At 40.4% G+C, this 25899-nt stretch overlaps 2 protein-coding genes across 6 annotated transcripts in view; one reads left to right on the forward strand and one right to left on the reverse strand.

Annotated features, from left to right (window-relative positions):
• The window catches only part of PLEKHA8 (pleckstrin homology domain containing A8), a 137700-nt gene that overhangs the window by 96215 nt on the left and 15586 nt on the right, over positions 1-25899 (reverse strand). For 3 of the 5 annotated variants that reach the window (XM_077994684.1, XM_077994683.1, XM_077994685.1), the window contains exon 1: positions 2499-2890. The exons of 1 other annotated variant lie outside the window; for it this stretch is intronic. In XM_077994684.1, the coding sequence (XP_077850810.1) occupies positions 2499-2538 (40 nt within the window). In that variant the 5' untranslated portion in view covers positions 2539-2890. 5 annotated transcript variants of the gene reach the window in all.
• FKBP14 (FKBP prolyl isomerase 14) lies at positions 4709-16458 on the forward strand. Its single transcript, NM_001266094.1, is given in 4 exon segments — positions 4709-4992; positions 8483-8634; positions 12167-12294; positions 16075-16458. Coding segments are annotated over 4 exon segments (636 nt in total). The 5' UTR covers positions 4709-4795; the 3' UTR covers positions 16234-16458.

A 25899-nucleotide genomic window follows, 5' to 3' on the forward strand; every position in this document is an offset into this window, starting at 1 on the left:
TGCACTAGCCTCTTTGCCCTCCCTCCTCCCCAACCAATCACACACAATGAAACATGGTTCTAACCACTTATCCAATAAATATCTTTCTTCCCCCACCAGACTGTAGGCTCAAGAAGGGCACTGCCTTTGTTCAACATTCCTTCCCCTGTACCTAGCACAGTAGATGTTGAATGAAATTAACAACATCCCCTAAGGATTCAAAAGACCAAGTGATAAACTGATTTCCTAACTTCACTCAAATTTGACACAAGGCATCCCATATCAAGCTGTCAGCATGACAAATACACAAACCACACAAACAGAGGCATGGGTTATACACTACCTTTGGAGAAAAATTCAGAATGAACAAAAACTTGGATTGGGATTACATGTATTTTAAAGTTACCATGTGTAAACCTACAAGAAAAAAAAAGTTACTTTTTAAAACAAGCTTCAGAAAAAGAAAAAGTAGCTTGTCACTAACACAACATGCTCATTTTGGAGACCAAGTAGAAAAGTGGAGAGTGGAGGAAACAAGAATGCATGTGATCCTCCTAGGCTATTACCATTTCTTTCCCAAGTAAATTTATCTCCTAAAAGGAGAGAATATGCTGAACCATCATTCTAAGTGTATCTGGAAAAGTACCCAGTGGCGTGATGGGCTTCTATGAACAGTATGCCTACAAGGACGGGGCACGCGGGTTAAGCAGCATCATGTAAAGCTGTCTTTGGCAATGGCTCCAGTGCCCTCTTCTTCAGGGTTTCCACCCTAGCACCACTCACAGCATTAAGTTCTCTTACTTTGGGAAGAAAAAAGTAGACTCTTTTTAGGAACAGATAGGAATCACAAGACAAAGATTCCAAAAGATCCTTCTAGAGAGTTCTGCTTTACTGAAGGATACACAAGGACAGTCAGCAACAATAACATCAAAAGCATTTCACTACCAGGAAATAGTTACTGTATCAAGAGACTAAACTTTCCATATAGAATGGAGAAGGAAAAGGGGGGGGGAACCCCACAGAACAACAAAAAAAGTTGGGGGTGGGGAAGAATGGGAAAAAAAGAAGAGTGTCGAAGATGAAAGAAAAAAAGGTAAAAAGTGTGTGTAATGAATCGAAAGGATTGAAGGACCAGCAACTAAATTTTACTCAAGTATATGCATCTGAGAGCTTAAAGAGACCTCAAGAGGAAAACTGCCAGGTCAAGCCTCCTCCCCTTAGGTTAGCAGTGCTGATCAGCCTCTGGCATCCACCAAACCAAAGCCTAGCTTTGAGTTACTGTCATCTAATCTAATTGCGGACATCACGGAAAGTCCTTGAAGCAAACAAGAAAAACCTCTTCTCATTTAGGCTCTACTAATGATCACAGAAAAAAATAAACAGGCGAACTCACTGCTAATTATACTAGGCAAAGGGAAGAGATTCTGGGTACGCTCAACAGGGGCACCTTTGGCTGTGCTATGTGTGACCTCCTCGAAGTTACTATGCCAACTGATCCTCCCACACACACCCATTCTTAAAACACCCGGCGCATTACCATACTACAACCTTTTAAAAATTATCCCACAAAAGAAAGGAAAACGTCTCTCACCCACTCTAAGGGATACTGGGAACATTTCTGCTTTCAAACACACTGCCTTTAAAATTTTAAAGACCTAATCTATTTTCTGTGATAAAAAGTTTACTTCCAAAAAATTGGCTAGCACAGTTTCCAGCATATAGTAGGCTTTTTTAAAATACTAGTTGCATACATGAAAAGAATGATCGCTTTGAATAATTTTCACAGCTGTAGAATAGTTACAACCTTCTCAAGATATGAAGCTTTTACCTCCACAAACCAGCAAAAAGGGCGGGTACTATTTTAAAGCCAATCTGTAAGGCACGGCAAGAAAGTTGCAAATATTTGCATTCATTTAACGGTAATTTCAGAGTCTGTAAAACAAAAGGAAACGCTCAACGAGAAAATATAAAAACCTTGTGCAGAGCTTTGAAACTGTGGAGTTGGGACTCTGACACCTTGGTGTGCACGCAGATGACTCAGAAGGTGACAAAGGGAAAATGTTTGCACTGAGGACTTTGATAAAGGATCTTTCCCCTGTGGAATTCCAGGTTACTGCTGGCATTCTTCTAAAACCTTCCAACCTAGCTGCGAGCCAAGGGAGTCCGGTTCCTTCGCCAAAATTCAAGAGATTCCCAGAGGACCCCACGGCGGGACGTCTGCGCTTTCCTCCCGCTGCCATGAGAGCACCGTGCCTTTCAAGTCATCCCAAATCTCAGTCTTTGTAGCCTTCCTTGAAGCAAAAGGGCAGCCACAGCTCTTACCCAATCCCAAGAGAGGGCCGTGTCGTCCAGCAGGGTGACACGGTCCCGTGAAAGAACTGCTTTGGGAAATACTCCCGGTCCACGCTGGCCTCAGGAAAGGGCCGTGACCCCCGCCCCACGAGTCCAGACACCGCCCTCCGGCAGCACAGACAAAGGACCGGCCCCCAGCGCGCCCCTGGCCCGGCGCGGCCACTCACCGCTCAAATAGTTGGTCCACTTGTACAGCACCCCCTCCATGGCGCCCGCTGCCACTCGGCCCACGCCCGCCGGCCCCCTCACTGCCCCAGACCCCAGGAGGCGAGGAGCACCGGCAGCAGGGCCATCACCCGGCGCGGCCCAGACGCCCACTCCCGGCGCCCGGGCGCGGTGTGGGGACGCTCGGTCCGCCTCACATCCTCGGCCCGGGGGCGGGGTCACTGCGGCGGCCTCGGCGCGAGAAGCCCAGTCAGCCGGTGAGCCCGTGCTGCGAAGCCAGGCACGCTGTTCACAAGGAGGCACGGGCTCGAGCCCTACGTGGATCGGAGGGGCAGCCGAAGCCCCCGAAGTGCGGCGACCGAGCTGCCGGTCGCAGGCGGCGCCACGGCGCACTACCTGAACCCTCGACCTGCCGGGCCCGGGACGCGCTCACGCATGCCCAGTGCGCCGCTCGCGCGCCCCTTCCCAAAATCCACTCCGGGATTTTGCGGCGGCAGCGGCGGGGCGGACTTTGTGGGCAAGGCACGCAGGGAAATTGAGTCCTGAGACGCGGACGGGTGACTAGGCGATGGGAGGAGGAACGCCCCTGAGACAAGTGTGGAGCACAGTTCTGACTGTAAAGGGTGCCTGACGTTTGGGGGTCTACGTGACCTCTCACGATACCCCCTGTGTTCTTTTTCCAAAGCTGCCTAATTGATCTCACACACTTTGAGGTAGCCGATAATAGGGCGTAAAGAGATGATTGGAATTTCAGGGTAGAATACTATGAGGCCAGTGTAAACAGGTGTTGTCCAGACTCTAAGGTCTTGCTACTGGAAGTGTTGGTCCACTGACTCGGAGCATTGACATCACCTAAGAAAGAGCTTGTTAGAAATGCAGAATCTTGCACCCACCCCAGACCTCCAGAATCAAAATCTGCATTTTAAACAAGATCTCCAGGAGGATTCCTATGCACATAGAGTGCGGAAATGCACTGTGCTAAGGATATTTGACCAGAAAAAAATGTTAACTACAGATTAAGTGGAAAGAGAAGGTGAGAAAAGAGTACAATACGATTTAAATCGCTTTAGGTATATGTTACAGAAGCATGCACCAAAATATTAAGAGGATTATTTGCGGCTGGTGGTGGTACCGACGAGCTTTCTTTTTCTTTAGTGTAAAGTTGCCTGATTTAGTAAATAAAAATGCAAAACAATTATTCGTTATGTATCTGAAATTCCAATTTAATTCGACTCCCCAATTTTATCTGGAAATCCTACTTTAGTGCTTTCCAATTTCTTCCAAATTGACTACAATGAACATGCATTGCTTTTGAACTTAGGCGAAAAATAGAAAACTAGAAAATGTAAACTAAGATGAGACTGTGTAATTCGTAGCCATGATTACCATTTCTTCTTTAAAGCGGAAGTCTGCAAGTCGTAACTCATTATTTACCCTCTAAGGTAACTTAAGGAATAAATTATTAGCAGCCATAACATGACGTGGTGCTGTGGAATGAATCAGACCTGGTTTGAAGGCAGAGCTCATCTGCTTCTGGGCCAAATAACCTTAAGCAGGACAGTTAATCTCTCCTGATCTAAATTTACTTCTCTTTTTAATGGGAAAAAAAGAACCTGCCTTACTGGTTGTAGCGAGGTTCATGCAACAGGAACGCGCTTTGTGATTCCTAAAGCACTATGTCAGTCTTTACAGTTTACGAGCAATAGCAAAATCCTAGGATCGTGGCATCTTGGAGGACCGCTCTCCAACGGCGAGAGTAAACGAGACTTTCCTGGAACCCCGACTGTTTCATAAGGCCCCGGGACTCTTCCTACGTCTCTCAGCGGGGCTCTTCAAAGAGATAAATCAGCCGGAGGAGTTTCCGGTTATGTCTGCGCCCCACCACTCTCCCAAAATCCACGTGGGTTGAATTCTGAAAACCCCCGGGCTCTAGGACCACACTGGATGATCCGCCGCTTGGCAGCTGCCCGGCTCAACCGGGCTGTAAATTCCATCGTTGCAGCGTCATTGGCTTGAGAGCTTCCTGAAGGACAGCACCAACAGCCAATGGAAGGCCGCTATTCCCAGGCGGCCACGTCATAAGAGCCAATCAGGCCCTCATTTGGGCTTAACTCTTTAAAGGTGGGTTCGCGCCCCCTGAGAAAGTAGTTGGTAGTAAATGTGCCACGTCTTCTAAGAAGGGGGGAGTCCTAAACTTGCCTGAAGCCGTTGTCCCTAAGCCTTGAACTACGTTCTTAAATCTTTGAAGTTGAGGACCCTTTCGCTGTTTTTGTAGGGACTTCTTCCCTGCTTCAGCAACATGAGACTTTTCTTGTGCAACGCAGTCTTGATGCTGTTCGTCACTTCTTTGATTGGGGCTCTGATCCCTGAACCAGAAGTGAAAATTGAAGTTCTCCAGAAGCCATTCATCTGCCATCGCAAGACCAAAGGAGGGGATTTGATGTTGGTCCACTATGAAGGCTACTTAGAAAAGGACGGCTCCTTATTTCACTCCACGTAAGTAATTATGCCCCGCAGGTAAAATAATAATTAAGAATTCACTCACTTATGCCAGCTCTCCAGCAAGAAAGGTGGCTTGTACCTGGTTTTACCTCTTTTACAAAACCGAAATATCTTATTTCCTTCTTTGGGAAAGGAAATTGTTTAAAGCCAGTTTTATGTAGCGAGCGAGGCCTTTGAAGGTCTTACTGGAAACATGTGGTCTGGAAAAGGCTGTCAGTTTTTTTTATGATAAAAATTAGAACTAGAATCTTTGAAATATTGCAGAAATATATCTGGGTGTATAATTGGGCAATAAGTAGAAAAAGCCCTAAAGAATGCTCATATCTCAAACTCCATTTCTTAGAGAAAATGACTTGATTCCATTTTTAATGTGGTGTAGGTGATGTTCACCTAAAACTTCACAGCGACTTCAAAAGCAAACTACACAATCACTTATTTGCCTGTTGAAGGATATACTAATGCCGTTTCACTGACCTACTTAACTTTTGTTCTGATGGATGATATTTTGGTCAAGGCACAGGACCATGATTTCAGTCATTTGCTTCTTTCTAGAGAGTCACACTTCATTCATGAGGTGGGTGTGGTTTTGGAAGTTTAGGTGAAGGATTTTCAGGTGGTTACACTATCATTTCTGTTCTATAAATGAAGAAATTGGAACATGGAAATGGTTTACAGCCTAATGATTTTCAATTAGGCATCGGTTCCATTCATTCCATTATGAAAGTATTTAGTGAGCATTTCCTTGATGTTAAGCCATGTTCTGGGTGCTAGGGAGATTCAGAAATTTTGGCTTCTAATCATCTTCATCTATTCATTAATCTGTCCATCTATCAAACTCTTATTGAATGGTCACAAGTCTGGTCCTGGAGACGCAAAGATGGCTAGAAGCAGGTTCTTGTCCTCTAACAGTATACCATCTACAGGTGGGAGGAAGACAAGTAAATAATGCAAGTGATACAGGGTACAGAATATTCAAAGTGCCAGCAAAGCGTAACTGCACCTGTAAGTAGTTATGCTCCATGGGGGTGGGGAAAGGGAAAAAATTCCCAGAGACCGTAATTGAAGTGAGCCTTGGAAGATGAGTGGAGGTTTCCAGGGGGAAAGTGGGGAAGGAAGGATGTTGTACGTAGAGGGAATAACATGAATTAAAACAGTGAATCTTCATAGCCCATCCTCGGCCTAGTTTTCTAATAAACTGCCTTTACTGGGCATTCAGACCTGGTCTCTCTTGAGGGTTGGGGAAATGAATGGGGCTCTTCTCTGAACTGTTAGCCCTGGGAAAAGGTTCCAGAAACATGGCTTGCCTTAGAATTCTCAACGGCCCTTTATTCTTGTCAACTAGGTGAATGCCACAGCCAACATTAAATGATGTGATTTGCATTTTGAATATTCAGTTACATTGTTATTTTTAGTCTGATCTCTTTTAGACTCAGCCTGACTTCTTTCAGATCTCTGAACCAAAAACCTGGGCTGACTTTGGTGGTAGCCATGGAATATTATTTAGTAGTTTGCTACTAAGTTCTAATACCTGATGAGGGGACTGTTATCATGCAGCCTCCATGTAAATGGTCAGAAGCTGCTAACTGTAAACATCATGAAGAAATACCATCAAATGGGCCGGGCGCAGTGGCTCACGCCTGTAATCCCAGCACTTTGGGAGGCCGAGGTGGGCGGATCGTGAGGTCAGGAGTTCAAGACCATCCTGGCCAACATGGTGAAACCCCTTCTCTACCAAAAATACAAAAATTAGCTGGATGTGGTGGCACACACATGTAGTCCCAGCTACTCAGGAGGCTGAGGCGGGAGAATCACTTGAACCTGGGAGGTGGAGGCTGCAGTGAGCCGAGAATGCACCACTGCACTCCAGCCTGAGCAACAGAGCGAGACTCTGCTCTGAAGAAAAAGAAATACCATCAAATGATCAGTTTGTAAGCACGTTTGCCATCTCTAGAACCATAACCTATGGGGTAAATTGCTTAGCCCTAACAAGAACTGTGCTAAAATTGTAGTCAGTAATGAGTAGTAGAATGTTTCCTGCTTTTTTCATTTCTAGCCTTCCCTAATTTTCTACAGTTGGCATTTTGTTCTTTGATCATTGGGCAAAATTACAGGAAAAAATGGCATTACCGAGATTTAGTAATCATGAAGCCTAGTACAGTGACTTCTTTTTCTTACCTACAAGATATCCTTGAATAGAATATTTTCCTTATTGCGCTGAAAGGGAGCTAAGTAGGGATCAGGCATTACTCAGCCCTCAAGCCCCCCTGTATTTAGTTCGGCAGGTTGGTTTTCCTAGGCTAGACTCTCTTCAGCTTATGATCCAGGACATCCTATTTCCCTCCTCCCCAGTTGATGTGGTTCGACTGTGTCCCCACCCAATTCTCATCTTAAATTGTAGCTCTCGTAATCCCCACATGTTGTGGGAGGGACCTGATGGGAAGTAACTGAATCATGAGGGCAGGTTTTTCCCATTCTGTCCTCCTTGTGATAGTAAGTAAGTCTCATGAGATCTGATGGTTTTATAAAAGGCAGTTCCTCTGCAAACTCATTCTTGCCTGCTACCATATAAGACATGCCTTTGCTCCTCCTTTGCCTTCCGCCATGATTGTGAGACCTCCCCAGCCATGTGGAACTGCAAGTCCATTAAACCTCCTTTACTTTATAAATTACCCAGTCTTGAATATTTTTTCATAGCAGTAGGAAAATGGACTAATACACCAGTCCTTGAGGGGCTACTCTTCCAGACTTTCCTATATAGCCCCACTATAGACCCCTGAGGAGGAAACCGGGCTAGGGTCTGAGTGGGGATTTAGGGATGAAAAGCAGCCTTTTCTACTCATCAGAGCCATCAGCAGGCCGCAGCTAAGGAAAGTTTGTAGCAGTATGTAAGACACTGTGCTTCTCACTCTCCATATTTGTGTGCATATGGACCCACATATGTTGGCAGTAAATTCTCCTTAGCCTTTCAATCTCCTTCCCAAACTCAGCCATTTTTCCATTATTTTCTCCCTGTTCTACAACCTAGTGGCCTTCCTGGGACAACATAACGTTGTGGTTAAGACCTTGAACTTCGGAGTTAGGTTTAAAGACTGGAACACTTAACCTGTGTTTCCTTATCTGTACAATGGGGTAGTAATGGTTCTTACATTATAAGCTTATTGTAAGGGTTCACAGGCAAAACATAAAATAAAATTTAGAATAATTCCTAGTATACGACAAATGTTCAAATGGTTGTTAATTGTTTTTATTTCCTCTGTCTTTCTTAAGCCCAGTCAAGTATGTGAAATTTGCATCAAGAAAGATGCGCAGTGAATTGAATTCCTATAAACTTGACTTGGAGGTGTGTGTATGTGTGCAAATACAGAATAGCTGTATTTATTAAATTTTAAACTAATAAACTTAACCACTTACTGGTGGGAAAATGCACTAAAGAAATATTTTTAGAATTAGTAAGGAGTTGTAATGTGTTTTCTTTCTATCATAGTCACAAACATAACAATGGTCAACCCATTTGGTTTACCCTGGGCATCCTGGAGGCTCTCAAAGGTTGGGACCAGGGCTTGAAAGGAATGTGTGTAGGAGAGAAGAGAAAGCTCATCATTCCTCCTGCTCTGGGCTATGGAAAAGAAGGAAAAGGTAATAGTATTTCTGTATTTCTTACTATAGCACTAGAGTTGGTCTCTGGATTAGGAGACATAAGTTAGAGTCACTACAACTTTTTTTTTTCCCCTAGAAGTTAATAGGGGCATGTATTCCTTTAGCAACTGTATTATGTCTTGATTATCAATTGAAATGGCCAGTTTGTTTAATGTCTAAATGGGCAACTATACTAACAATAAAAAAAGAATATTGAGCTCTATTAATACTGTTCACCAATATGGTAGGTTTTAATTGTGATAAAATATACATAAAATTTTTCATTTGAACCATTTTTAAGTACACAGTTCAGTGGCATTAAATATATTCACATTATCGTGGAACCATCACCATTATCCATCTTCAGAACGTTCTCATCTTCCCAAACTGAAACTCACCAATTTACTGTAACAATGCAGAAAGAAAGATCCCTTAACATAAGTGTTTGGATGAGTTGAACCTGTGAAATAGGTTATTTTTATTATATAGATTATTAAAGTATTGAATACATTTTAGATGTGGGTTGTATATGGGTTGTACTTCACAAATATTAAGTCTCTCACAGCAAACTGGGAGTTCTTTTAATTGCCATTTTAAAATTTATTTATAAAGCTTTTAATAATGTATTTTTTTAAAAATCATAGAGCGACATGAAATGAATTTAATTCTCCCTGTGTCACAAAGCAGAAGCAAGCTGGCTAACTGGTCCGGATAGCTTTTGTGCTAGTTTTTCAGGGCAGACATATATACTGGTATTCAAGTGAGAACCCCTGCAACTTTCCAAAGAGCTGCTTTGTGATATATATCAAGAGGCCTGGGCCAGGCATGGTGGCTCACGCCTGTAATCCCAACACTTTGGGAGGCCAAGGAGGATGGATCACTTGAGGTCAGGAGTTCAAGACCAACCTGGCCAACATGGTGAAACCCTGTCTCTAGTAAAAATACAAAATTAGCTGAACATGGTGGCGTGCGCCTATAATCCCAGTTACTTAGGAGCCTGAGGCAGAAGAATTGCTTGAACATAGGAGACAGAGGTTGCAATGAGCCAAGAACATGCCACTGTACTTCAGCCTGGGGGATAGAGTGAGACTCTGTCTCAAAAAAAAAAAAAAAAAAAAGAGGTCTGAAGATGTCTATATGCATTTATTCTATAATTCCTTCAAACCTAAGGGAATAATTAGATATCAGGAAAAAATTTGTGAACAGGGATATCCATCATTGCATTGTTTCTAAGCAAAAAATTGGAACCGTCCTAAGTGGTATATTGATAAGAATTTAGCTAAATAAAATATGGCCCAGTTATTTAAAATGCCATTTCCAAAGAGTTTAAAAATTATATCTGGAATGTGTGAGATACAGTGTTATATATAAAAGTAGAAAATAAAGCTATAGTATATATAATGTGATAGTAAATATAGGAAAAAGTATATATACATAGTTAATCACAAGGAAATAAGAATGTTAAGAATGGACTGTGATACTGGGAATCATATTTATTTCTGGTTTTATCATCCAAGTACATGCTCTACAAGGAGCATGTATTACTTACGTAATGAAGAAAAAAAAGTTTAAGTAGTCATCAGAACCAGACAACCACTCTGATACAGTATAAATACAGACTTCATAGCATCCTGAAGTCTAAGGTTAACCACTGACAAAGTGAGGAGTCAGGATTCCCAGCCCATTTCCTGAGAAGGAAAATAGATGCCATATGGGAAGCATTATGTATTCCAAAATATACAAATCTATATAAATCTTGTTCATAGGATAAGATTTACTAACCAATTTCAATTCTTCTTTTAGTTATAATCCTCTTTAGAGAAGAAAACCAAGTATGTAGAAAATTTTTTCTGATACTGAGAATTTTTTCATTTTATCTTTATTATCTCACCTTTAGTATTTATATACAGTAGTCCCCCTTTACCTGTGGTTTCACTTTCTACAGTTTTAGTTACCTGTGGTCAACTGCAGTCTGAAAATATTAAGGTATTTTGAGAATGAGAGACAGATCACATTCACATAACTTTTCTTGTGATATGTTGTTGTAATTGTTCTATTTTATTATTTTTAATCTGTTACTGTGACTATTTTATAAATTAAACTTTATCACAGATATGCATGTATAGGAAAAAGCATTGTATATATAGGGTTTGGTACTATCCACGGTTTCAGGCATCCAATGCGGTTCTTGGGACATACCCAAGGGGGGACTACTGTATGTTGTTTTCGTCCATTACTCTTTCTCATACTATATTTAACTCAAGTTTACTTCACAATAAGTAGAGATCTAAATTTGAGTCATTTCCTTCAAACTGAATGCCATGAAACTAATTTTTCTAATCTGTATTTAACACTAATTTTGTAGTCTTTTAGTACATGCTTGCATGCCTCTTTTGGAAAGATACCAGTTTTATCAGCAACCTAGCGCGTGTCGCATCTCTGTCTAGATCTGAAATGGTAAGCTTCAGGACACTTTATAAGTCTTCTCTTTGGAATTTATGAATGCCCTTTCATGGAAATATGTGGGATGGGGGGAGGACGACTAAGAAATATTTAACATGTTTACTCAGACCTGTATGTTAAATATAGTTATAAGGAAACAAGTTTGAGGAAAACAATTGTCCATACTCCACAGATGGGTGTTCGTTTGTTTTAGGTTCCTGGGATTTTAACAAAGCTCTTTTCACTTTTAAAGATTTTTAGTCTCCCTTCTCAGAAATTCATTTTAATTTCTCCCATCCCATGAAATGTCTTCAACATGTATATAATGTTCTATGTCTGAGGTAGTGTTTCCTAACTTTCTGAAATTGTTAAACCTTCCTGCATTATTTTTAAAGCCTGTGAGAAAATTATACCTCAGTAACATGTATTGAGAGTTTACTATTTGTCAAGCTTAATGCTAAGTATTTTGCATGGATTTTTCTCCCTTTATCCTCCCAACAGACTCTTGAGGTAGGAAATTTATTATCTGCATTTTATAGATGAAGAAATTGAGGCTTAGAGATGGGCAAATGTAAACTTCAGTCTCAGACAGTGTGACACCAGAGCTCACTCAATTATATAGGTAGAAATGCCTTCCAGTGGTAGAAATGGCAATACTATATGTATTTCTAGGTCAGGACTTTCTGACCAAAAAGTTAGTTTATTACTTATAATATACTTAACTCCGAATTATCTAAAACCCTTTAAGTCCTTCTTCACATACAATATATATTAATTATATTAGAAATTTAATACCCAAGCCATTAGGTACATCTCTGTGTGTATATATATATATATGCATTGTGTGTGTATTTACATTTTAATTGCTAAGCCAAAGATAGAATGCTTTTGCTTTGCTAGTTTATATTATTTCTTCTTTTACTCTATTCTATTTGAGTAAAATATAATATACATAATTTTCATCATATATGACAATCTTAGGAAGGCTCTTTAATTCAGTTAAAAAAAATACTTTGTTCATTACCATAAATTTTCTATTATTAAAACTTTTGGCTCTTTTAAAACTTTCTGCCTTCTCTCCTCATGTCAGGTAAAATTCCCCCAGAAAGTACACTGATATTTAATATTGATCTCCTGGAGATTCGAAATGGACCAAGATCCCATGAATCATTCCAAGAAATGGATCTTAATGATGACTGGAAACTCTCTAAAGATGAGGTGACCTTCCCTTCTTCCTACTCCTCTTTCTGCTCTTCTTTGGTTGTTTGGGGTTTTGTTTTGTTTCTGTAACTCACTTTTTAAATATGTGTATATTTAAAATTTACTTTTATTTAGATAACATTTATTTATAAGTTTTCTTAAAATACTGATGCTTTGAAAGTGGACTTTTTCATAATAAATCATTGTTTTGGAGAGAAATATATTAAGACTTAAAAAGCACCGTTCAATCGTTTGCTTTTTTTCTTCCCAGTGCTTAGGGTTCACTGTATCTTATCCTTACCCTTCGGTCTTTGAAAAAACCATTTTGCCAAGACTGTTTCCATCTGGAGTTACTGTATAAGAAGCTAGCTGTCCTGAGAAATATCTCATGTGGACAGTTTCTGTTAAAACTGTAGACTGGCTGTTAAATACATCTTGTAGTGTTTTCCTAGCAATTAACAGCAAGCAACTTACCTGCTCAGTTTTGTTCAGGTTGCCCCAGATAAAGGAGACCCCAGCCTGGGTTTTACACAGCAGGGCTCCAGCCCCATCAAAGTCTGAGCCTTTGGGTAAAGAGAAAGGAAAAAGAGGCTTCTCCTTATAATTCGGCCATTGTTACACATACCTGTCTTAGTCTGGCTGCTGTAGGGAAAGAAGTGGAGGGAGATATTTATCCCTGTTTTTTATCTACTCATATTCCATTCTGTCCTGACTGGTCAGATATCAAGTCCCTTTCTATGCTTTGATCAAATTCATTCTAATGGCCAGGAAATGATTAAGTCTTGAATAAGCCAAATTGTTACGAACCAGGGGTTCATGATCCACAGCCACTAAATTTATAACACCTCATAGTGTTACCAGTCATATGACTTTTTCTTCCATCCAAGATAAATTTTAATTCCCTTTCATTAAATAATTTTGAATATATAACAAGTCAGATGGTTCAAAACAAAAAGATATTTATGTATTTCCTGAGACGGAGTCTTGCTCTGTTGCCCAGGCTAGAGTGCAGTGGCAAAATCTCAGCTCACTGCAACCTCCGCCTCCCAGGTTCAAGCAATTCTCCTGCCTCAGCCTCCCAAGTAGCTGCACCACCATGCCCAGCTAATTTTTGTATTTTTAGTAGAGATGGAGGTTTCACCGTGTTGGCTAGGCTGGTCTCGAACTCCTGACCTCGTGATCCCCCCACCTTGGCCTTCCAAAGTGCTGGGATTACAGATGTGAACCACCGTGCCCAGCAGAAAGACATTTATTTAAAAGTCTTGGCTGGGCGAGGTGGCTCACACTTGTAATCCTAGCACTTTGGAAGGCTGAGGCAGGAAGATTGCTTGAGGCCAAGACTTCAAGACCAACCTGGCCAACATAGGAAGACTTTGTTTCTATTATTTACATTTTTTTTTTAGACAGTCTCGCTGTGTTACCAGGCTGGATTGCAGTGGGGTGATCTCAGCTCACTGCAACCTCCACCTCCCAGGTTCAAGCGATTCTTCTGCCTCAGCCTCCCAGGTAGCTGGGACTACAGGTGCACGCCACCACAACCAGCTAATTGTTGTATTTTTAGTAGAGATGGGGTTTCACCATGTTGGCCACGATGGTTTCGAGCTCCTGACCTTGTGATCTGCCTGCCTCGGCCTCCCAAAGTGCTGGGATTACAGGCGTGAGCTAGCACACCCGGCCTATTATTTACATATTTTTAAAAGTCTTTCTCCTACCCACATCCTCTTCTATTCTATTGTTCCCACATCCAGTTTTATTAATTACATTTTTCTTTCTTTCTGTTTTTTTTTTTTTTTTTTTTTTTGTAGAGATGAAGTGTTGCTATGTACAGGCATGTACCACTGCATCCGGCTCAGTTTTATTAGTTTCTAATATATCCTTCCAATGTTTCTTTCTGCAAATCCAAATATACTCTTATTTCCCCCTTTCTTATACAAAAGGTAGCAAACTATACGTACTGTTTTGTCATTTTGCTTTATTCACACAATATATCCTAGAAATACATTCTACATTAATCCATAGAGTTTCATCTCTCCCCCACCCCTTTTTTAAAAAACTGCATTAAATCACTTTAACTTAAAAATAAATATATACTATATGTGTACTTCTTGAAAGCTGGGGGAGAGAGGATTTGAAATTGCTGGTCTAAACAGAAGGAAGAGAGGCGATGTGATTAAAACTGAAAATGTAGGCTGATTTGCATTGTGGTGAATCTTGTGGGAAATTGAAAACAATATTTATATTTTTAAATATCTGAATGAAATGAAAATGGATACCGGGCATGGTGGCTCACACCTGTAATCCCAGAACTTTGGGAGGCCGAGGCAAGCAGATCTTCTGAGGTCAGGAGTTCGAGACCAGCCTGGCCAACATGGTGAAACCCTGTCTTCTACTAAAATTACAAAAATTAGCCAGGCATGGTGGCAGGTGCCTGTAATCCCAGCTACTAGGGAGGCTGAGGCAGGTGAATCGCTTGAACCTGGGAGGTGGAGGTTGCAGTGGGCCGAGATCGCGCCACTGTACTCCAGCCTGCGTGACAGAGCGAGACTCCACTTCAAAAAAAAAGAAAAAAGGCCGGGCGCGGTGGCTCAAGCCTGTAATCCCAGCACTTTGGGAGGCCTAGGCGGGCGGATCACGAGGTCAGGAGATTGAGACCATCCTGGCTGACACGGTGAAACCCCGTCTCTACTAAGAAATACAAAAAAAAAAAACTAGCCGGGCGAGGTGGCAGGCGCCTGTAGTCCCAGCTACTGGGGAGGCTGAGGCAGGAGAATGGCGTGAACCCGGGAGGCGGAGCTTGCAGTGAGCTGAGATCCGGCCACTGCACTCCAGCCTGGGCGGCAGAGTGAGACTCCGTCTCAAAAAAAAAAAAAAAAAAAAAAAAGAAAAGAAAAAAAAATGAAAATGGAAAATTGTAGTCTAGGCACTTATCAGGCCTGACTTTCTGAGATTGGAAGGTTGTGATTAGACTTAATCAGTGTGGCATGATCATAACCAAACCCAGAAGACCCACTACTTGCAGACATTTATTCAAGTCAAAGATGCCACTATTTAGTTTTAAGAGAAGTGTCCATGGGGTGCAGTGGCTCATGCTTCTAATCCCAGCACTTTGGGAGGCTGAGGCAGGTCAATTGCTTCAGCCCAGGAGTTCAAGACCAGCCTAGGCAACATGGTGAAACCCTATCTCTACAAAAAATATAAAAGTTAACCAGATGTGGTAGCGCATGCCTATAGTCCCAGATACCTGTGAGGCTGAGGTAGGAGGATTGCTTGAGCCTGGGAGGCAGAGGTTGCAGTGAGCCAAGATGGTGCCACTGGGATTACAGATGCATGCAACCACACCTGGCTAACCATTTTTGTGTGTTTTTAGTGAAGATGGGGTTTCATTATGTTGGCCAGGCTGATCTCCAACTCCTGACCTCAAGTGATCTTCCCACTTGGGCCTCCCAAAGTGCTGGGATAACAGGCGTGAGCCACCACACCTGGCCCTGCCTTTGAGCAGTATTTTGTGTCTCCACTGTAGCAGTTTAGCAACAGTTTTTTTAAGGGAAAAAGTTTCTTATAATTTTTTAACTATCATTAGAACTATGTCATAAAATGGCTGTTTAGAAGTTATTATATTTAGTTAACTATTATAATAAGTTATTATATTTAGTTAACTGAACTAAATTTAGAACTAAATTTAGAACTAAATTTAGTTCAGTTAACTAAATATAATAACAGTCCATGTCTGTGATATTGACTGGCTTAATGTGGGTATCTTATGAATCCAAGTTATTAATGGGATCTGTTATTTTGTAGGTTAAAGCATATTTAAAGAAGGAGTTTGAAAAACATGGTGCGGTGGTGAATGAAAGTCATCATGATGCTTTGGTGGAGGATATTTTTGATAAAGAAGATGAAGACAAAGATGGGTTTATATCTGCCAGAGAATTTACATATAAACACGATGAGTTATAGAGATACATCTACCCATTTAATATAGCACTCATCTTTCAAGAGAGGGCAGTCATCTTTAAAGAACATTTTATTTTTAAACAACGTTCTTTCTTGCTTTGCTTTTTATTTTTATATATTTTTTCTGACCCCTATTTAAAGAACCCCTTAGGGTTTCTAAGTACCTATTTCTTTCTGGTAAGTTATTGGGAAGAAAAAGCTAATTTGTCTTTGAATAGAAGACTTCTGGACAATTTTTCACTTTCACAGATATGAAGCTTTGTTTTACTTTCTTACTTGTAAATTTAAAATGTTGCAACTGGGAACATACCACAACATGAGACCAGGTTATAGCACAAATTAGCACCCTATATTTCTGCTTCCCTCTATTTTCTCCAAGTTAGAGGTCAACATTTGAAAAGCCTTTTGCAATAGCCCAAGGCTTGCTATTTTCATGTTATAATGAAATAGTTTATCTGTAACTGGTTCTGAGTCTCTGCTTGAGGACCAGAGGAAAATGGTGGTTGGACTTGACTTGTTAATGGCTACTGCTTTACTAAGGAGATGTGCAATGCTGAAGTTAGAAACAAGGTTAATAGCCAGGCGCAATGGCTCACGCCTGTAATCCCAACACTTTGGGAGGCTGAGGCGGGTGGATCACCCAAGGTCGGGATTTCGAGAACAGCCTGACCAACATGGAGAAACCCCGTCTCTACTGAAAATACAAAATTAGCCAGGCATGGTGATGCGTGCCTGTAATCCCAGCTACTCAGGAAGGCTGAGGCAGCAGAATGACGTGAACCTGGAGGCGGAGGTTGCGGTGAGACGAGATCATGCCATTGCACTCCAGCCTGGACACTCTGTCTCAAAAAAAAAAAAAAGAAAACATGGTTAATAACATATAAATATGTATGCATTGAGACATGCTACCTAGGACTTAAGCTGATGAAGCTTGGCTCCTAGTAATTGGTGTCCTATTATGATAAATAGGACAAATCATTTATGTGTTAGTTTCTTTGTAATAAAATTTATCAATATGTTATAGATGAGGTAGAAAGTTATATTTATATTCAATGTTTACTTCTTAAGGCTAGCGGAATATCCTTCCTGGTTCTTTAATGGTATATTTAAGTCTATAGTATATTATACTACAATAACATTGTATCGTAAGATAAAGTAGTAAACCAGTCTACATTTTCCCATTTCTGTCTTATCAAAAACTGAAGTGGGCTGGGGGTGGTGGCTCATGCCTGTAATCCCAGCACTTTGGGAGGCCAAGGAGGGTGGATCTCTTGAGGTCAGGAGTTTAAGACCAGCCTGGCCAACATGGTGAAACCCCGTCTCTACTAAAAATACAAAAATTAGTCACACCTGTAGTCCCAGCTACTTGGGAGGCTGAGACAAGAGATTTGCTTGAACCCGGGAGGTGGAGGTTGCGGTGAGCCAAGATTGTGCCACTGTACTCCAGCCCGGGTGACAGAGCAAGACTCCATCTCAAAAAAAAAAAAAAAAAGAAAAATTAAGCAGACCTACAGCAGCTACTATTGAATAAATACCTATCCTGGACTTAAAAAAATAAAAAAAATAATAATAATTTTATTTTAAATTGGCTTTTATCTTTAATTTTTTTTTAAGTCATCAAATCTTCATTTTCTAAGAATAGCCCTTTATAGTGTACAAAATGATATTAAGTGCATTATTATCTTTGATTTTCATGGCTCTGAGTCATAAAATAAGCTGGTGGATCTCACTATACCTAATTTATAGATGAGGAAATTGTCATTCAAAAAGATTGATTGTTATGCCCAGGGTTAGCACTAACCTGTGGTAATCAGTATTCAGTCCCCAAGTTCAGTGTCTTCTACTGCCCTCTACTAATGAAAAAGTGAAATTTTTCCTTGTGCCTAATTCTCTCTTTAGTTTGCTGTTCCGTTGTTTATCTTTGAGTCTTCATTCTCTGAAGATGGCTTTCTGCCTGTTTCTGGTACATTAGAATTCTCACTATATCGAAATGGCTCCAGATTCATAGCATAATCTTGCAGTTAGCTCTGAATTGCCTCAAAAACCCTGAACAACACGAAGTTCCAGATGTGTTTTACTTCTTTCATTCCTATTTACCCCCATTTGTTGTTTAAAAAGAATTATGAACGATTATTACATCATATGTAGACCACTTTCACTGATTATATATTGATGTTTTCCTCAGTAAAACATAAAGTTCTTAACAAGACTATACTGTAACACTTTTCTCCAACAAAATCAGCTGTGTGTTAAAAACTATTAAGTCATTGCTAATGTTTTAAGCCATAATACAGACAGCCTTATACTCTATGACGGGAGGAGAGAGAGTAGTTTGTCCTACGGTGCTACTCTGCAAAAACATTACTGATGCTATCTATAGTAGGGCAAGAAAAGTAAAAAGAGTTTTGATTATTCAGGCAGCATTTTTAAAAACCTGTGAATTTGTATCAGTTCTCATCTAAACATTTGGACACAAGTATAAAATGAAAACATATGCACAAGTTTTGGTTTTTAAGTTACCTGTTTTTTTTGGTTTCACTGTACCTTTGCACCTTCTGTTAGTGGGAATGATCAGACATGAACTGTGACTTCACATGTATAGTCATACCTCGCTTAACGATGGAGACGCACTCTGAGAAATGTCTAATTAGGTTATTTCATTGTTGTGGGAACATCATAGAGTATACTTACACAAACCTAGATAGTGCAGCCTGCTACACATGTAGAATATGTATATAGCCAATTCTCCTAGGCTACAGCATGTTGCTGTTCTGAATCTTGTAGGCAATTATAACACAATGGCAAGTGTCTGCTTATCCAAACATATCTAATCATAGAAAAGATACTATAACAATATGGTATAAAAGATTTTGTAAAAAATCTGGTCAGGTGCAGTCATTCATGCCTGTAATCCTAGCACTTTGGGAGGCTGAGGCAGGTGGATTGCTTGATCCCAGAAGCTCAAAACCAGCCTGGGCAACATGGCGAAACACCGTCTCTACTAAAAGTACAAAAACTGAGGTTGGAGGATCACCTGAGCCTGGGGAGGTCAAAGCTGCAGTGAGCCATGATCATACCACTGCGTTCCAGCCTGGGTGACAGAGTGACAACCCATCTCAAAAAAAAAAAAAAAAAAAAAAAAAAATATATATATATATATATATATAGTATACCTGTATAGGGCACTTACTAATGGAGCTGACTGGAAGTTGCTCTGGATGAATCAGTGGTGAGTGAATGTAAAGGCCTAGGACATTACTGTACACTACTGTAGACTTTATAAACACTGTACACTTAGGCGACACTAAATTTATAAAAAATGTTTTTCTTCTGATTGGTGGTGGTGCCTCATGCATATAATCCCAGCATTATGGGAGGCCGAGGTGGGTGGATCACTTGAGGTCATGAGTTTGGGACCAGCGAGGCCAGCATGGCTAAACCCCATCTCTATTAAAAATACAATAATTAGCCAGGTGTGGTGGTACATGCATGTAGTCCCAGCTAATTGAGATGCTGAGGCAAGAGAAATGCTTGAATCCAGTAGGCAGAGGTTGTAGTGAGCCAAGATCAAAACAGTGCAACTCTAACCTGGGCAACAGAGGAGCAAGACTGTCTCAAAAAAAAAATTTTTTTTCTACAATTTTTATAGAAATAATAAAAAACTAAGCTTACTGTAAATTTTCTAGTTTAGAAACTTTTATTTAAAAACAATTTTTGGACTCTTCTAGTAATAACATAGCTTAAAACACATTGTACAGCTGTACAAGAATATTTTCTTTATATCCTTATTATATAAGCTTTTATATATTTAAATTTTGAATTTTTAAACTTTTTGGTCAAAAACCAAGACAAACACACTAGCCTAGGTCTATGCAGGGTCAGGATCAAGACGTCCCTAGCAGGTGACAGGAATTTTTCAACTCCATTATAATCTGTGGGGCCATCATCATATATATATATGGTACGTTGACCAAAACGTGTTGTGCCATGACTGTATAATTTGCGTCAATACTGCTCAATGTGCCATATTTAAATTTACATGACTATATTGTGATATTCTTTTCAAAATAAAATTTATTTGGGAAATAACTGATTTTGTGAAAAATTCTTCAACACCAATTTCCTCAGTAGTTGTATTGATTTTCTTACCTATTATTCTAAATTTTATACCAAAAGTGAGGAAGATGGACAGGTAGTGGAAGGAGAGGGGTACAGCGACACTTTGAACGTGCCTCTGATTATCTGCTCTGTATAGGTATATTTGTAAGAAAAGCTGTGGTTTGATTTAAGTTGCTTTGAAATATGCATTAAGTCTTGACCTTTAGCATGATAGTTAATAGTTAATTCTTAGCACTGAAGAAAGTGTTTTTGGTTTCTTGAGGGGGAGGAGGGAGGGTGATGGTTATTGTCACTGTTGTTTTGGTTTAGGGTTTTATCGTGTGTAGCAGGTGGACACAATGATTTATGCCTACTGCGTAAATCAGCGCTATAAAATACCCTCTGTGATTAAACGAAATGCGGGGTTGCCATGAAAATAACAAGAAACAGTGATTTTTGATTCAGATGAAGAATCTAGCCATTTGGATATGTCCTTGTGGAAATGAATTTGTAGTTTTTATATTGTTAATGATGTGCGGGATATTGCTTATATTTCTTTCTTTTTCTTTTTTCTTTTGTTGTTGTTGTTGAGACAGAGTTTCACTCTTGTTGCCCAGGCTGGAGTCCAGTGGCGCGATCTCGGCTGACCACAACCTCCGCCTCCCAGGTTCAAGAGATTCTCCTGCCTCAGCCTCCAGAGTAGCTGGGATTACAGGCATGCACCACCATGCCCAGCTAATTTTTTTTTTTTTTTTTTTTTAAGTACAGACAGGGTTTCTCCATGTTGGTCAGGCTGGTCTTGAACTCCCGACCTCAGGTAATCCACCTGCCTCAGCCTCCCAAAGTGCTGGGATTACAGGTGTAAGCCACCGTGCCCAGCCTATCGCTTATATTTCTGATGCTATGTGGAGGTCAGCATGCTATCTCCCCCCGTTGAACTGTGTATATATAGGTGATTTCTCAGTGTTGTTTGGAAATTGCAAAAGGAGAAAAAGGAATTTGGTGGCATGTTATGGGAAAATATATTCTGTTACCTTTTTATTAAAAAGGTAAATTATAGGCTGAGTGTGGTGGCTCATGCCTGTACTCCCAGCACTTTGGGACGCTGAAGTGGGGGATCACTTGAGGTCAGGTGTTCGAGACCGACCTGGTCAACATGGTGAAACCTCATCTGTATTAAAAATGCAAAAATTAGCCAGGCATGATGGTACACAAATGTAATCCCAGCTACTAGGGAGGCTGAGGCAGGAGAATCATTTGAACCTGGGAGGTGGAGGTTGCAGTGAGCCAAAATTGTGCTACTTCATTCCAGCATGGGTAGCAGAGCAAGACTCCATCTCAAAAAAAAAAAAAAAAAGAGCACTATCAGATGCAGGGAGAAACAAAAAACGAAAAAAGTAAATTAGCATTATAATAATAACCCTAGGAAAATAAAAAAGAACTTCTCTTCCAGAGATGCAGAGCACTTGGACATAAGAATTTTTGTTTTTTGTTTCTTGCCCATTTTACCTTAAATTGAAATCTAAGATATCTAAATGATTATAAACTTATATGCTCATTTAAAAGCATTACTATGCATTACTATTATAGTACTTCTAGTACTTCTGTCTCTTAATATCCTTAGCATTCTTTTTTTTTTTTTTTTTTTTTTGAGACAGAGTCTCACTCTGTCGCCCAGGCTGGAGTGCAATGGCGCGATCGTGGCTCACTGCAAGCTCCGCCTCCTGGGTTCACACCATTCTCCCGCCTCAGCCTCCCAAGCAGCTGGGACTACAGGTGCCCACCACCATGCCCGGCTAATTTTTTGTATTTTTAGTAGAGACGGGGTTTCACCATGTTAGCCAGCATGGTGTTGATCTCCTGACCTCGTGATCTGCCAGCCTCGGCCTCCCAAAGTGCTGGGATTACAGGCGTGAGCCACCGCGCCCAGCCAGTACTTCTGTCTCTTAATATCCTCAGTATTCTTTCTTTTTCTTTCTTTTTTTTTTTTTTAATCTCAGCTCACTGCAACCTCCCAGGTTCAAGTGATCTTCCCACCTCAGTCTTCTGAGTAGCTGGGACTACAGACACATGCCAACACACCCAGCTAATTTTTGTATTTTTAGTAGAGATGGGGTTTCACCATGTTGGTCAGGTTGGTCTCGAACACCTGAACTCAGATGATCTGCCCACCTCAGCCTCCCAAAGTGCTGGGATTATAGGCGTGAGCCACTGTGCCTGGCCAGCATTCTTTTTAGTAGGGTTTGTGTATTCCCTTTAGTACAATGAAATCCATACATTCTTACCTTGGGTTTGGAGCCTGTTTGAAGATAAATGATTTTTTCTTTAAAATGCTGTTTTGGTCTCCTTTACCTTTGCCTCGTCTACCTCCAGCTCCTTACTTTAGGCTAACTGCAGAAGGAGGCCGTAGCAAACATTGCTGTCAGGGCTCCGTCCACAAGTAAAATGAGACGCACACCTTAGTTCTTCTTAAAGGTTGCAGAAAAGTAGCAGTGATTCACATTTTAGTGCACGGCAGAATCACATGGGATGTATTAAAAGTGCAGACTCCTGAATCCCCAGAGATTCTCATTAATTATTGGATTGGGTCTGTGAATCTGCAGTTTTTGTTGTTGTTGAGACAGAGTCCTGCTTTGTCACCCAGGCTAGAGTGCAGTGGCACGATCTCAGCTCACTGCAACATATGCCTCCCAGGTTCAAGTGATTCTCCTGCCTCAGCCTCCCAAGTAGCTGGGACTAAAGGTGCATGCCAGCCTGCCTGGCTAATTTTTGTATTTTTAGTAGAGTCCAGGTTTCACCATGTTGGCCAGACTGGTCTCAAACTCTTGACCTCAAGTGATTCCCCCACCCACCTCAGCCTCCCAAAGTCCTGGGATTACAGGTGTGAGCCATCACGCTGGGCCTGAATCTGCATTTTAACATGCTTGCTGATGACCCTGACGCAGGTGGTCCAAAAACCTGAATTTGAGGGACAGATAACTTCACTAGTTCCCTGCCCTTGTAAATACAGTCTCCTATATTTGTATTTTCTATGAACATTCTTTTATGTGTTCCAGAAAGCATTGTGCATTGGGGCAACTAATTGTGCCTCAAAATGAGTATAAAGGCCAAAAGATAAGTTGTGTAGAGATACCATCCTCCCCAGGGTTAGAATTCTTTTATGGGCTGGGTGCAGTGGCTCACACCTGTAATCCCAGCACTTTGGGAGGCCGAGGCAGGCAGACCACGAGGTCAAGAGATCGAGACCATCTGGCCAACATGGTGAAACCCGGTCTCTACTACAAATACAAAAATAAGCTGGGTGTGGTGGTGCATGCCTGTAGTCCCAGCTACTTGGGAGACTGAGGGAGGAGAATTGCTTGAATTCAGGAGGCAGAGATTGCAGTGAGCCGAGATCGCACCACTGCACTCCAGCCTGATGACAGACTGAGACTCTGTCTCAAAAACAACAACAACAAAAAAAAAAAACTATTTTTTTTTATGATTGAATTATTACGGCAAAAAGTTAATGGTCAATAAATACATTTTTGTGAACATCTTCCCTACCAGAAGAAGGAAAAGAGCACTGAACTTCCCTAAAATTACTCTTCTATATATATTTTTTTCAGAATTATCTGCAACATACCCCTGTAGAAGAATGTACAAGCAGATTTAGGAAAAAAATAAATGACTCTTCTAGCCAGCCATGGTGGCTCACGCCTGTAATCCCAACACTTTGGGAGGCCGAGGCAGGAGAATCACTTGAGCTCAGGAGTTTGAGACCAGCCTGGGCAACATAGTGAGATCCCATCTTTACAAAAAATTATTTAAAAAATTAGTCAGGCATCATGGAGTATGTGTGTAGTCCCAGCTACTCAGGAGACTGAGACGGGAAGATTGCTTGAGCCCAGGAGTTTGAGGCTGAAGTGAGCTATGATCACAGCATTGCACTTCAGCCTGGGTAACAGGGAGACCCCGATCTTTAAAAAAAAAAAAAAAAAGACTATCCTAAATATATATGTATATATATGTGTGTATGTCCATATAGTATGTGTATGTCATATATATAGTAGATACTGTGTATATACACTGTGTAATTTTGTACCAAAGATAGTAATTGAAATGTTCTCTCTAGTACGTGGTACCCCTCTGTGAAAACTTGTCTTTGCCATGCAGTTAAATTTCTTTTTGTGCATTTGGTGTCTGTCATTCTGTACTTTGCCCATGTTTCTGTGTTTCACTCATAATTTAAGTAAAATTTCCTAACAGTTCTCCATTTAAAACTAGGGATAATCTTTTCCTCCCTTCAACGTGGGAATAAAGTAGCTCATTTTGACATACTTAAGTAAAAGGATAAAAACAGTTGGAAGACTCTGGGAAATGTGCACCATGTAGCATACTGTGGATTCCTTTGTTTCCCAGTCATCTGTCCTCCTGAAGTGCTAATGAAGCCGCTGGTATAAAATGGATGGCTATAGTGAGTATGAGTCAGCCCATAATCTATAAAACCAGTCTAAGTGCCTGTGAGCTAGATTAACATCAATTTTGTTTTATGATCATCTAAAAACAAATGACATGAGATATTTGCTGAGATTTTACTCTAAAAATCCACAGTAAAGTGGATCCCCTTGTCTAGTAACAGTTAAATTATATCCCACTTGGGGATTTCTGGGAATTTATAAGTTATTTAATTAATTCAAAATTCCGCACTGCAGTAGGACAATTTCCTCTCTAGTAAACAATTGTAGTAAAAACAATTCCATGCACAAAGTAAATTGAGGTATTGAGAAACAGTTTTCACTATTATAAAGAATGAAATAAGGATAAGGAGACCCACTGGGGCTTAGTTCCAATTTCATGTAGCATTTTCTCATTCATTTGTTGGACTTATTCTGCCAAAATGTATTTTATGTTAATATAACTCAATTTAATTTTTACCTCTCATGAAGAGACTAGGATATTATAACATTCAACCACATATTGGTGATCCTCTTCTATTACGGTCCTATCTGCTGAAATTGTTATGTAGCTATTTTTTTGCAAAATATATTAAGACATTCCAGATTTTTAAAGTGGTTCTTTAGTAGTTAAATTTAATTAGACTTAATAGACTAACCGAAAGGAATAGTAGTACAAATACAAGGTGATGTGCCTTTAAATAAGAAACAGCATTGTACTTATAGGAAAATAGGGAAAAATTTAAAAAACGTCTTGCAATGAAATTCCCATTTGGAGTTGTCAAATTTCCCCAGATTATAATTGTTCTCTCCTGGTGTCTTTATATCAATAGTTCCCTGAGAATATTCACTTAAGTTTTTCCTTATATTATTTTGGCTAAGTTTTATAAGGTATATAATCTTTTACAAAATGCCATGTACTTTCCTTGCCACATACAATAATAGTCAAGGTTTTTGGTTTTGTATCATAATCTTTAAAGAAAACTAAGCAGCCTACTAAAGTTAATTGATTCTTACATTAAGACTGTGCAGTAAATCAACTCACTCCTTGGATTTTTTTTCCTAATGCTTTATTGCTATGGCAATAATATCTTCAAAACTGTTAACTCTTTACTTCTTACCTGTTTTCCTCAGC

Source organism: Macaca mulatta, chromosome 3 (genome assembly GCF_049350105.2).
Source record: "Macaca mulatta isolate MMU2019108-1 chromosome 3, T2T-MMU8v2.0, whole genome shotgun sequence".
Classification (NCBI taxonomy): Eukaryota; Metazoa; Chordata; class Mammalia; order Primates; family Cercopithecidae; genus Macaca; species Macaca mulatta.